Genomic DNA, 13,979 nt, shown 5'->3' with positions numbered 1-13,979 from the left:
TAGAAGTTATAATAAATTGGAATAGCAACATGTTTTGCTAGGCACTGCAGAGAAGCAAATAAAAGTAGTATCCTCTAATGTGTTTTCAAATTAAGCCACAGTACAGAAGAAGAAGAAGAAGAAGAAGAAGAAGAAGAAGAAGAAGAAGAAAGCATCCAAATACATCATGATGAGAGACTATGTTTCCAAATGCTGATGAATTTTTATTAATAGCCCAATGCATTTGAGCATTGAAGGAGGTATTTTCCAGGTATCTCTGAAAGTAGATGAAACTCTGAAAGACAGCCTTTTGGCGGAAACACCATGGGCATTTATTCAAAATTCACCAGCATCTTGAGACTTTCTCTTTCTCTGGCAGTTCATCCTGTATCACACATACAAGACCAAGGAGATAACTTTGGAAAAAGTTGCACTGTGTTAAAGATATAAGCTTTTTTGAAAACTCATGCATGCCATACCTTGAAGACTTTCGCTGCAAGGGGATCTTTCTCTAAGTCAATATCTAAAGGATCAATATCGACTTCCATCAGGTCTTGTAGTAACTCAAGATCAATGTCTTTATCTTTTTCCAAAGATGACAGAGGTGGAGTACCTTTAGGTGATTCAAAGAGCTTAATACCACCATGTTCTGTAAAGGTTCATAACAGACAAGACTGGCAAAAGACTGTGTAACTTAAGGGTCAACCAGTCTACCTAGCCCAGAACTCACAGGAATGATTTCTATAAGGTTTAACAGGCTCTGGTTTTCTACCCATCCTCTGTCACTATAGCTAGTGCACTAACCCCGCCCCCCACAACCTTTGTTTCATCAAGGGGCATAAACTCATAAACTCTGAACTTGTTATTTACTCTAGAGATCTGGTGTACCACTGCAGCTGCCATGGGCAGGATCAAGTTATCAAATATTTAAGACTGTATTAAACAGTGTTTGAAACTCCCATTGTTTTAAGCGCATTTTGTGACAGGGAATTTCATTAGTGCGAGCAGTTTCTGAGCTCTAGGTGCAGTACTGTGCTTAAGATTTCAGTTTATAACAGCAGAGTGGAAGGAAAGAAAGACCTTTTACTGCCTCCCCACTTCCAGCTACTTTCTGAGGACTGGAGAAGAGACCCTCTTAAGAATATAAGGGGGTGGGCAGGGGAAGGACTAGACCATGTGAAAAATGAACATAATATTTTAGCTGCCGTTCATTCATTTTTAGCTTTGTATTTTCGTTATAAAAAAACAAGACATTCCGTTGCTGCGCCCATAACCTAGGTTTAAGGTGCTATTTAGCTCCTAGCTTTCATATCTCAATTTCTAACACTGGAACCAGACTAATAAAAGGGCATTTTTTTGGACCTGCTATTTAAAACATAGCAAGATTCTAATACACAGAGTGTCAGGCATCTGTAACACATCTGTCTCACAATGAATAACTTTGTTACTGTATTTTTCGCTCTATAAGACGCACTTTTTCCCTCCTAAAAAGTAAGGAGAAATGTGTGTGCGTCTTATGGAGCGAATGAAAGCTGTGCAGCTATCGCTGAAGCCAGAACAGCAAGAGGGATTGCTACCCAGCAATCCCTCTTGCTGTTCTGGCTTCAGGGATAGCTGCACAAAGCCTCTTCAACAAGATTTGATTCAGAATATATTTTTTCTTGTTTTCCTCCTCTAAAAACTAGGTGCGTCTTATGGTCAGGTGCGTCTAATAGAGCAAAAAATACAGTAATTTAAGTTACAGGTAATGATGCCCCGCTTGGGACACTGGCATGCCTTCCTAAACAATATGAGAAGGGACACAGGAGGCTGATGGGGGAAAGGAAGAATTGCCCTGGCTGATTTTGGGTGAGTCTACCACCCTCCGCACCTATTCCCATAAAGTCTAGAAGAGTCACCTGACACTCTGGAGAGGATTTCTGGGGATGCATGTGAGTCAGAAAACTTTACTTCCAGGAACCTCCTTAAGTTTATTTATAAGATCTAAGCCAATGCTTTTCATCTTTATTTCAATCACTGCAAACACTGTTTTAACTAAAAACACACACACAAACTATTGACAAAACCAGTTTAGTTATTTGTTACCTTTTTTAAAATTTTGATTTTTTTAAACTGCTTCTGAAATTGTGCTAAATCTATTGATTAGATGGCAAAACTGAAGCAACAGCTTGGAAAAGGCTCATGACCCCTTTGCAAAGTATATATTTACCTGTGATGTCATGTGTCAAAGGCTCATCAATAGTTTCTACTAACTGAACTGCAGACTGCTGAAGAGCATCATCCGAGTCTGCAGCTGAAGCCCCTGCCTCTTCTCCCATTGCAGCTTCCTCCATGGCTTCAGCAGCTATAGGAGCCAACAATTCTCCTGAATATGTCAGAGCACAATTAATTTACTGAAGTGGTCAAAGAAAAACAATCTGGTGCATATTGCTTGAATACTAGCATTACTCAATTCCATGTTCTGAACTAAGAAGGTTATCATTTCAACATAGACCAGAGAGCACAATAGGACTCAAAACTGAACATACAAGTTGCATTTGCTTTTATGCCCAATCTAACCTTTCCAGAAAACTTGCAAGAAAACGTACATACCTCAATAATTCTGTCTATGCAGGACAACCCCAACAAGATCAGACCACATGGTCAAGCAGGAATCTTATTTCTAAATACTGATGTGGAGGGTAGAAAGCCTAGAATATCTCACAGCTGGAGACAAAGACCACCCTTCTCCAAACCATCTTTGGGCCTCAGCATTGTCTGACACCATCTGCCCCCCTCCCACTGTTGTCTACAGCAGACAGGCTAGTTGCCATTTACTGAGGCAGCTGGATGCTACCACATGAGGGTCCTACCAAACTGCTGGAAGTCAACTAGTCAATAAAGTTCATATTCACCCCATGTTAGTATGTTGGCTATTACATCTTCCATCCTTCCTACTGTATGCACTACTATCATTCTGCTTAATAAGTATCTGGAGTTTCAACAAACCTGCTAGGATGTCTTGCAGCATACACGTCAGAGAATACTGAGCCCATGCTCCTCCCCAAGAGATATCGCCTCTGTTAAAGTCTGTCCCAACCAGAAGCAACAGTAGCCTTTCCAGCTGAGCTTCATTCACAATTTCACACAAATGAATTGTAGGTCTTGTAGCATTGGCAATTCTAGCAAGAACCTGGAATGGAATTTCAGAAATGAAAGGTTGCATGCATAATTCTACCTGCAAATGTTTGCTTACAACCATTTATTTATTTATTTATTTATTTATTTATTTTTATGATGTCAAATTTATAACCCACTTTTCCTCTCTGAAGGGAGCCAAGGGCAGCTATGGGGTATAACATTTCTACAAAAGTAAGACTTAGATGACTATAATGGATGGAGCCTCAGGTATATGGCCTAGTATAACTCAAAGGGACTCTCTCGCTGGAAATCTAGCTTCAAGACAGGTAAACAGTCAATATCAGGAATGGCTTACCCAGTTATGTTTGTCATAAAAATAAAAATTGCTATTAGTCTTGTATCTTGGAAAATGTATGATTTAAGAAAGTATTGCATAAACTAGAAAATATGGTCATATATATTATATTGGAAGATGCATTCAGCAGAGCAAGCTGTACAGGATAAATGCATAACACTTCAGGCATGACATCTCATGCAGCTCTGAAGATGCCCTCCTTCCCTCCTAGTTGGAGCTGGTTGTGAGGAAAGAAGTCTCAGTCCTAAGGGAGCCCTCCTTTCTATTTCTGCATATCCATTATTTTCCATTTTATCTTGGAAAGTTGTAACATTAAGATTCATGAAGAAAATACTATTCATCCATGACATATTCAGCATTAATATATTGGGTTGCCTAAGCAGAAAACCTCCACTCGTGCATCTCAGGGAATTCAATTTTTGCTCCCCCTCCTCTGCAACCTACAGCAGCCTCCTGCACCATGTGTCCTTTTATCCCAGAGGGTCCCCCAACTCTCAGGAGCAGTTTTTAGGAGAAGATGGGTCTTAAGTGGGTATGGATGAATTGGCAAATGACTTAGCTCAGTGGGTAGAGCACAAGACTCTTAATCTCACAGTCATGGGTTCAAGCCCCACATTGGTCAAGATTCCTACACTGCAGAGGGTTGCACTGGTTGACCTTCCTAGTCCCTTCCAATGCTATAATTCTATGATTCTATGACTAAGACTTGCATGAATGAAAGCCTTTCCTCTAAGGCAAAGCCACAATCTGGTATAGCCCATTGTTTTTCCTTTCAGCATGAGTGCAGAGAGAAAAATGAAATGTTTGTTTTTACACGGACATATCAGGAAAAGGAGCAATGACACACACTTAGTTGAAGATTCACCATGTTTGACTCAAGGGTGAAAAATACTTGCGTCTCCCTTCTGTCATATAAAACATGCGCAGACAATGGGCAATACCTAATTATGCCCACCCACAAGGGAATCAGATTTCCATGACAAAAGGAGACTCCCCCTTCCTTCCTCCCTCCCTCCCTTGGATGACTAAATGCTATCAAGTAGGAAATAGCTTCTATTATTATTATTATTATTATTATTATTATTATTATTATTATGCCTTATACCCAGAGGTCTCAGGGCGGTTCACAGAACAGACACCTAGTGTTTGAAGGCCAAAAACACAGAGGACTAGTGGAAGTAGGTTGCTCTCCTCTTCCTCAGGCTTCAGTTAGTTCCCTGCGTTTGTCCAGAGCAGATAGGAACATAGGAAGCTGCTTTATGTGGCTCTGGGCTGCTCTGATTTGCAGTAGGATTGTTCAGGTAGTACAAAGAAGGATTCTTCATGAGTTACTCTTTCTGTTAAAGGTAAGGAAGCAGGTGTTGTGTCCTGGTTTCTTTTGTTCTATATGTTGCCTGTCTGATGCCAATGAGAGATGCTTTCCTGGCTTTGACATGAAGTGAACTGAAGCCTGAGGGCATGGGGAAACACCAACTCCCTTCCAAGGAGAAATTCCCTTCAGGCGAGACCAACAGTCCCTTCCTCTGCCGTCTCCCATGTACCCTAAATTCTTTTTTGAAGGGTTGGGGGACCCTCCAGAGCAGATGTGGGGCTGCAGTGGGGTTGTGCAAGCAGACATCCACTCACACAGCACCGGATACCAACCTATTATTTTACACCATGGGATTTTTCTTTGGAAGACTGCAACAAAATGCAATTGCAACAAAATGTGTAGGACTAGGACACCAAGTTTAGTTTTTGAAACCTTAGTTTGTCCATCAAATTATTTTCCTTTTTGTTCTAAGGGGCTCGTGACAGTAAATGTTAGCCAAGGTTATCTCCACGGTAACTTTGCAATGGAGATTAGGCTAAGAGATGATAAACTTTATGGCCAAGACAAGAAGGGGACAAGAACCCAAGTCTCCCAACATATCCACGACACTGGTTCTCGAAAATCATAAATATAAAAAGCGCAGCTTGTGAAATGAAGGCTTCAGGACTTGATATACAGGTGGCAACCATTTCACACACGAGTTCCATTCCTGGCCCCCACGTGCATCGGCAGAGCATACTGTATATGTGTGCCCCATCCTGCCCCCGCCTCGATTCTGCCTTCTTCCGCACGTTGGTGTTGAGCATCAATTGGATGCCCCTAAAATGATCACCACCTGTACTGGTCTTCCCCTAACCGCACAGGATAATCATGTAATATACTGCATACCTTACATACGAACAGCAGTAGATCTGCATGACAAGTAAAATCCATTGACAAAAGAAAAAGTGCCAACTTTTGCACTACTGAAATACAGCGTTCATGTGCCAACGTAAATGGAAGGGGTTCAATTTCTGGAGTTTCTTTTGCAGTTGATACTTCGGTGTCTAATGTAGAACGAGGCCACTCTGCGGTCCGACGTAAACGAATCAGATCCTTAAAGTGCTGTGTGAGTCAAAATCACAGAATGTGTTTGCAATTATCCAACTATTTTTTATTAAACAGAAGTTAAAATGTTAACATGAAACAATACATAACGAGTTGAATCCAGACTGTCAGCTCCATAAATGGAAGGGCTTCTTCTGTTCACAGAAGTTAACTTTATAGGAGGCGACTCCCAATGGAGAAGAGGGGGAAGGAGATTTAGACCTTTCCCTACAGATTCAGGCATCACTCACATGCTGTTAGAAGACCCTGCAATACACACCACTGGGCAGCCGGGGGTGTCTCCCCCACACAAAAAAAATCACAGAAGATTGCTTCTTTCCACTTGTACCTAAAGAAGAATCCAGTTCCATTGCCGACAAGTCTGAATCCAGTCCGTTATTTAACCATTTCAAATATAATAATATACCTTTAAGAATACAAAACCTCTCTAATTTCACTATTATAGTACTTCTAATAATAACAATAATAGAACATTACTTTTAATCTATCATTAAGGGTGAATAAGGCACTATCTTCAAACATGTCAAAAGGAAATAATGTGATTGTTATTCCACAAAGTAATTTTCATGGATCTAACTACTTATACCTGCATTTCAGGTATACTAGTCATTTCAGTTTAGAAATGAACACTATGACTCATATTCCATAACATTAACAGGCTAATCATATTTTCCATTGTGATTCAACCGGCCATCAAGCAATCAGTAGCCATTCCTATATCTGTATTCTCAAATCTATCCATTTAAGCCGTTGAGGAGAACTTGAAAAGGAAGCTACAGGATCACATATCCCTAAATATGTTAAAGACTAAAATGCCAGAACTTTCTTTCCCAAGTGCCATTAGAATAGATATGTGATTCCTCACACTGCCAACACTTGTCCTGCACCAGATTCAAAACAGACTTTTGTTGAGTGAGGTATCACTGAGGTGGTACTGTGAAAGTAATTCTGTTCAAATGCTCTGCTATAGGTTTCTTATCTATCCTCTTGCCAAGTCATTGTCTTTGCTTGGTATGTCCCAATTTCTTCACTGGCAGTTTGCATTTTTTGGTGCAGAAGGTATTGATCTGATGTGCAGAGATCTTTCCTATTCTAATTGATTCAAGAGGGTTCTGGAAGCTTCTCTGTGCGTTACAAGCTGGTGCAAGCTGGAAGTTTAAAGCTAACAAGCAAGCTTCTATTCTGGCCTTCAGAGAAGCTGAACAGCTGGTTTAAACTGCTTCTGTTATCTCTTTCACTCAAGTTCATGCTGAATGTAAGAACAGGCCAGAAGAAGCCTGAGTTTTACTTTCTGTCTCTCTTTCCTTCTGGTGTGTGTGGTGTTCTGTACATGCTTAGGTGTTAAGGTTTTAACTTATTTTAAGTTTAAGTCTGATTTCTTATGGACTGTGCCGAAGATGTATTAGATTTGTGACCATTAAGCTCATTTGTCTTCAGCAGTAAAACTCTGCTGGACAAAGCTAATTGCCTCTGGTCTATTTTTTGGGAATCCTGCAACATGTTTAACTTTTTACTCTGCTAACTATACGCTGGGATCTGCTCTGGATCAATATGAGCACAATTCATGACATTTACCATTTTTTTCTGATATGGCAGCAGACCATCAAGTCTGATTGCTAAGAAGGAATGTATGTGGGGGGGGGGGGGAAGGCAGGATGAATAACTTATAGGCCTCCAGCCATTGGTAAATCTAATCAGCAATGACCAGCATGCCAAGGGTTTAGGAATCATGGAAGCTGTTATCTAACAGCATATGGAGGGCCACAGGTTAGTTCCCCTGGTATGCGTTTACCGCATATCCTTCACTGGCCAAGATAGGAAGAATACTTTTCTATTAGTTGGTGTCCTAACTAGGCCATGCTTCCTGGTTAATACAACAACATGTAAAAATATCCAAACAGACTAGGGGTAATCCTCCTGAGTACTTAAAGGGTGTCAGGGGGCTGTAAGCGGGAGGGTTGACTCCCTCCATGGTCTGCTGACAGAGACCTTACCAGCAGCTGAGTGACACTGCTGGATACAGCCCTATGAGTGTGCTGGTTCACCTTCACTACAACTTATCCATAAAGTGGTATCACCCTCCAATTCTTTCAAAAGGTCTCACTTTTTCATCTAGACATATTGCCCAATATGCATATTACGTTACCCTGACAGTATATACCAGGCACGTCCAACTCTATAGAGACTGCAATCTACTCCCAGTATAAGAAAACTGGCAGTGATCTACCTACTGTCATTGCCCATAGTTGTTAGTGGTTTTCTAGGAGGAGAGGCCAGAGTTGTTTAACTTTTTTGGGGGGACGGGTTTAATTATATCGCTCATCCAACAGTCTGAACTCCTCCCTTCTTCCCCCACTCTGCAGCAGACGAAGGGAGAAAAATCTTTAACAGCACAGTCAACAGCGCCGATGGGACGTAGTGCTGGGGGCGGAGTGTGTCACGATCACTCAGGAGCAACCAGGCAATCTCTTTTTTAACTACCGCGATCGATCTGGAGAACTTGTCGATCACGGTCGACTGGTTGGACATTGCTGGTATATACTGTAGAGATGGATATTCACCTTTATGCTTCATCTTGTTTCAACCATGTAGGGCAGACCCAGTCTCTCAGAACTGCCAAACTAGAAGTGTCTAAAATAGGGAAGCTAACTTCTCCAGTTATTTAGGGCCTCCTTGGCATTGTAAGGGCAACTGTTGGCAGTTTTCTCCTCCTGTGTTAAGTTTCTACAAAGTATCTGCCAATACTTCAAAGCACACTTCCCAACTCACAAGGGGATAGAAAGAATCCTTCAATTCATCATCTTCCACAAACACTGCATTAGCAAAATGAGAGTCCACCCTAGATCTGAAGAACATACAGTGCATGGAGATAGCAGAAATCCATGAAGTCTGTAGCTTGCATAACCCTTTAGGTGACTAAGTTATAACTGAACTACCTACTTCATGTGAAAGAATCCAATAGAGCGACATCAAACTTTTCCTATGCTCTCAGTAAAATGTCAGCAGCAGCAGGGAGATTTGCAGGTTGGAGATTTTGTTGTTGTTAATATATGGTTTAGGCGCTACTTGTAAATTTACAGAATTACTTACTACAGAGAAGTTCTTAGTATTTCCCAGGTGATGCTGAAGCTGCTAATTTAGGCACATCCAAGAGATTAAAAGCTGCACCTCCTGAAATTGTGAATGTATTCCTTTGAACAGTATACTTCTATGCTATATCACAACTGCTTTTGAAAGTCCCCCTCAGTTTCAAAAGCAGTTTGCCATGCGAACTAGGAAGGGAGGGGCCTGCTGTTTGAGATACGCAAAGCCAAACCCATTTTGGGCCACAATACACTGGGTTTTAATAGAATGTTTGAAATCATCTTTGGCTAATTAATATTCTACAGCCTTTTAAATGTGTCTGTGGAAAAGGGGAGTTATTGTTTTGTTGCTTTGTTTTAATTATCTACTTTTTTATCCTCTATTTTATTCTTTGAACTGCCCTGAAATCTTATGATGAAGGGAGGTATATAAATTTAACAAATAATTAAAAAATAACATTTAAATGCATCTAATCTTTGCATTATTCTATAAGCAGATTCATAAGTAGTGCTGCAGGTTATTTATCATAGACCAACACCATACTAGGTAAGTCTCCAAAATAGTTTTTATCATGAGGAACTAACAGGTGCCTATGTAAGAATTAAATGAGGAGCAGTTCCAAAACCAGATATACATCAGGTGATTGAATTAGCAAGCAGATTGGGCCTTAAGAGGCATAATGGAATGATTTTTGTAAAAAATGAACCTAGAACATATTTGAATTTGCAGAAACAGTTCTTTCTGCACAAGACAATAAGTATAATTGCAGAACATCATACCTTTGACGTGGCCTGTTTTAGTTTTGCCTGTTCTACTAAAAGTTTATAGGATGATCCTTTGTTGCTTTGTATTTTCTCTTTTTCCATCTGTTCCACCAAAGCCTTCTGTTTTGCTTTTAGTAAGTTAAGTTGCTAAAAGAAAATGTTAACAGACGTAATATGAAAATGTAAGCAATAAGATGCAAGATAGATATGCACTTTCATATGATGGTCAAGTTAAAGTTTTTAATTTTTTAGTTTTTATATTTCCAAAACTTTAACAGACTGCCAACAGAACTGAACTATAAAACCAGTTCAAACAGCAGCTTTAAAGCTACAGAAACTGGTGAGCCTTCACTGACTGTGAAAAGCAGTGAGTATTTGCCATATACATGTCTGTCCTCAAGGCCTAGAATTTTAGATGGCTGGACAGGGAATAGTTAAATAACTGCCATATGTAAACCAGTGGTTTCTAAAAGTTTTTGCCACATTCCTCCCACCAAAGTTTCAGACTCATGTGAGCTCCTGATCTCCCCAGGTGGTGGAAATCTACTCCACCCTGCAGAGCACACATAGGATCTCCTCAGGTCCCTTGTCTGCAATTATTGTATTGTCAATATTTGCCACACTTGCACAACTTTCAGATAGGTTCATGGTTGCTGTGGGAAAGCCAGGCACCTGGAATTTCCTCCAACTTGTCCCTTTGCCTCAGTGATCGCCGGCTATTTGTTTGCTCACTTGCAAAACCCTACCCCAAGGTGTACAAAATCAGGAAATCACACCTCAAAATCAAAACAGGGTTATCAATCGTAACAGAAATCTCAAAACCACTACTATGAACTGGAAGTTACCTGTTTGTGATGAACAAGCTGCTTTCTGATCTTTCTGGAATATAATCTATCTAAGCTACTGTTGCCTTTTGAAGACCTATTGAGGCTTTGTGTGTGTAGATTATTATTAATGAAGCTCCACTGATTGCCTACAAGAAAAGAGTATGTTATTTAACAGTTGACAGAAAAAGCAGTATTTTTGACACATACAAACTAAACACCCATTATGCACGTCTAGCACAGCAAGGATAACCTGTGATGTTCAGGTTCTTTAACAACATGAGATCTATTACCTATTACGCACATAAAACAAAGTGTTAAGATTAATCTACATAGACAACAGACCTAATCCAAAGCCCCCCACCCACCCACAGCATGATGAATCCCCACCTATGACATAGGATAGATTTCCAGAGTGCATAATGGAGCCTTTAACTGCTGATCCTCAGACAGGTACACCACAAAGCACACAGTCATTTCTTCCAACAGTACAGTCGTAAGCACAAGTAACCTGCATGCATAGCACTAGAAGGCACAGGGTCATGGGATCTACATATGCAGGTGGCATTCCACTGGAACAAATGGTTGTGCCATCAGAATTACCTGTGCACACAGGTGCCAGCTCCATGGGGCCCTGGGTGCCCTAGCACCCAGAAAATTCCTCATGAAGGGGCCAGGCACCCACAAATTTCAGTGCCAGGGCCATGCACACTGCATGCCACCCACGGCCCTGGGCATGCACAGTCACAGGGCCAAGCTGGCACTCCTGCTTGTGTATAGCTAAGGGCTGCCAAGAAAGGCGGTGGTAAGGACTCCAATATGTCCTACGGAGACTCACCCTGCACATATTCCGAATTCTTATTTCTATTTTTCTTCTAGGGGTGGTATCCAACCAAGTACTTCTGCTAGCGCAAGGATTTCACTTGTGCAACTGAACCTTCCCTCCCTCTTCTCTCTTCATGCATCCTCTGCAAATCTGCTCTGGAGGGCTGGGGGAACCCCCAGAACACACTTAGGGGGCACAGGGGGTACACAGGGAGAGGAGTGGGAAGGCAAGTTCTGTTACACAGCCAGAAGTCCTTGCAGTAGAAGAATTCCTTTGCTGAAGAGTCTTTTCCTGGGGCTCAGAATTATCCTTAAAAATAAAGGACTCATCCCAGGATTTTCTTGTCTGATGGGATGCCTTTCTCCTCCACAGGCCAGGAGTAGCAATAAAGCACACTTATAAAATTATTGGCGCTGTGGGTAAAACCTCAGCGCTAGGACTTGCCGATCGCATGGTCGGGGGTTCGAATCCCAGCGGCAGGGTGAGCTCCCGTCGTTCGGTCCCAGCTCCTGCCCACCTAGCTGTTTGAAAGCACCCTTAAGTGCAAGTACATAAATAGGTACAGCTTTCTAGCAGGTAGGTAAACGGCGTTCCGTGTGCTGCTCTGGTGCCAGTTTGCCGGAGCAGCTTCGTCACGCTGGCCACGTGACCCGGAAGTGTCTGCGGACAGCGCTGGCTCCCGGTCTCTAGAGTGAGATGAGCGCACAACCCTAGAGTCTGTCAAGACTGGCCCGTATGGGCAGGGGTACCTTTACCTTTAAAATTATTGTGCTACTTCTAGTTTAAAGTTGACCACCACTTGCACAAGTGAACAAGCAGGAAGGAACTGAAGGGGTCATCCTCCAAGTGCGTTAAGTACACTTCATTTACATAATCCTGCCTAGTGGATTGAGTGATTCCATCCTCCACTGCAGAAAATGGTAGGTGAATGCAAAGTACTGTCAGATTGTCTTGTGCATGGCAAACAGCTGCCAAGAAAGGTGGTGGTAAAGGCTCCATTATGCCCTATGGAGATTCTCCTTGCATGTATCCAGTATTGTTTATTCCTATTTTCAAAGTTGCTTAAAAGTACAGCATATGGACCTTTTACAACACTCTGCCTTTTACAAATTGCACATTTAAACTAAGTTATCTAATCTCAGATAATTAACAAGCAAGCTTTTCCATATATATATATATATATGTATTGCACCTGTCAAGAATCTGTCTCTCTCTTTTCCATTCAAAGGCTTCTTAGCTGTAGCTGCTTCATCTTCCACAGTTGCCACATAGTCTAAGAGTCTGGATACCAGCATTACAACCCAGCTAATCATAGGAATGTCTAGAACACCTTTAAAATAAGACAATTTGATTAAGTGATTCAATATTAAAAACTTCAGCTAAGAACAAGAGTGATGGGAAGGGGCATGGCTCATTAGTAGAGCATCTGCTTTGCATACAGAAGGTTCCAGGTTGAATCCACAACATTTCCAGGTAGGGCTTAGAACAGAGCTTTCCAAACTGTGTGTCGTAAAACATTAGTGAGTTGGCTGCAGTGTGTTGCGCAAACGCTCCCTGCGCTCCTCCTAGGACTGGAAAGGGATTAGCTTAACCTCCGGCTAGTAAAACTGAATTACTGTGTCATGAAATGAGGCATGTCTAAAAAGTGTGTCACCAACATGAAAAGTTAGAAAAGCTCTGGCTTAGAATGTCCCCTGTCTGAAAGCCTGATGAGCTGTTGCCAGTATGTCAACAGGACTGAGGCAGAATCACTATAAGGCAGTTTCCTATGCCCCTATGGAAACAGAGTAAAGGATGTTTCTACAGCCATTTCAACAACAGTTTATGTTTCCCTATGCATTGTAAGCCTTGAAGTATGTAGAAAAGGTGCACATTCAAACAGGTTAGGGAAAGCATTCTTATATCCAGAATGAGTATTTTGACCTTAGGACCAGGGCTTAGTGATCTGTGCATGCACAGGAGTTTTCCAGACACACTTTGTACTGCAGCACCTTATACTCCTCCCAATCCTCACATTTAGGGGATCTCATAGAAGATCAATCAATGAGGCTGCAGGAGGTGGGGCGGAATGGCCAATCCCTTTTTCTGTGATCAGATTGAAGCACAGGCAGCTTAATCCAAGCTATGGCACTGTGCACCCTTGAATGGCTGTTTAAACCAAAATGCAACAAAACAAATCCAAAGCATTAAATGTCAGACCAAAAATGAATCATTTACTTCTATCACATGTCATTACCACAAAGTCCTCTAAAGGTATTTTAAACCCTTTTCAAAATATATCAAAAAATTAGCCAGCGGGTAGAATAGATCATTCTCTCTTTCTCCCCACGCTGCAGGCAAAGCACAATCCTTTGCAGCAATTAAACTTTCACCTGACCTGCAAAAATAATCAAAGTAGCAGTCAGAGATAGTGTTTTAAATACCAAAGTTGGTGAGGAAAAATATTTCATGAAAACTACATAAATCTATATTACCTTCTGTGCATCTGTGGGTGGGTAGCTGAGGTTGAAGAGGGGACAACAGGTTATCCAACAGATTCAGCAAACTTTCTAAGACACCAGTATTGCTGAGTGATCTTTGGCCAATGCAAGAAAGTAACATGAAGACC

General features: G+C 41.4%; 1 protein-coding gene across 18 annotated transcripts in view; it reads right to left on the bottom strand.

Annotated features, from left to right (window-relative positions):
- The window catches only part of BIRC6 (baculoviral IAP repeat containing 6), a 140,504-nt gene that overhangs the window by 81,659 nt on the left and 44,866 nt on the right, over positions 1 to 13,979 (bottom strand). For 6 of the 18 annotated variants that reach the window (XM_083731912.1, XM_083731902.1, XM_083731911.1 and 3 more), the window contains 8 exons: positions 13,846 to 13,979; positions 12,564 to 12,701; positions 10,567 to 10,694; positions 9,737 to 9,868; positions 5,655 to 5,870; positions 2,968 to 3,151; positions 2,189 to 2,344; positions 459 to 628 (listed from right to left, as the gene is read on the bottom strand). In XM_083731912.1, the coding sequence (XP_083588038.1) occupies positions 459 to 628; positions 2,189 to 2,344; positions 2,968 to 3,151; positions 5,655 to 5,870; positions 9,737 to 9,868; positions 10,567 to 10,694; positions 12,564 to 12,701; positions 13,846 to 13,979 (1,258 nt within the window). The remainder of the gene's footprint in view (positions 1 to 458; positions 629 to 2,188; positions 2,345 to 2,967; positions 3,152 to 5,654; positions 5,871 to 9,736; positions 9,869 to 10,566; positions 10,695 to 12,563; positions 12,702 to 13,845) is intronic. The other 12 variants (XM_083731906.1, XM_083731905.1, XM_083731909.1 and 9 more) reach the window with 3 other exon arrangements.

Source organism: Podarcis gaigeae, assembly GCF_964106915.1.
Source record: "Podarcis gaigeae genome assembly, chromosome: 3".
NCBI classification, from domain to species: Eukaryota; Metazoa; Chordata; class Lepidosauria; order Squamata; family Lacertidae; genus Podarcis; species Podarcis gaigeae.
Note: the sequence above shows the minus strand (reverse complement) of the source record. Positions and strands in the feature narration are given on the sequence as shown.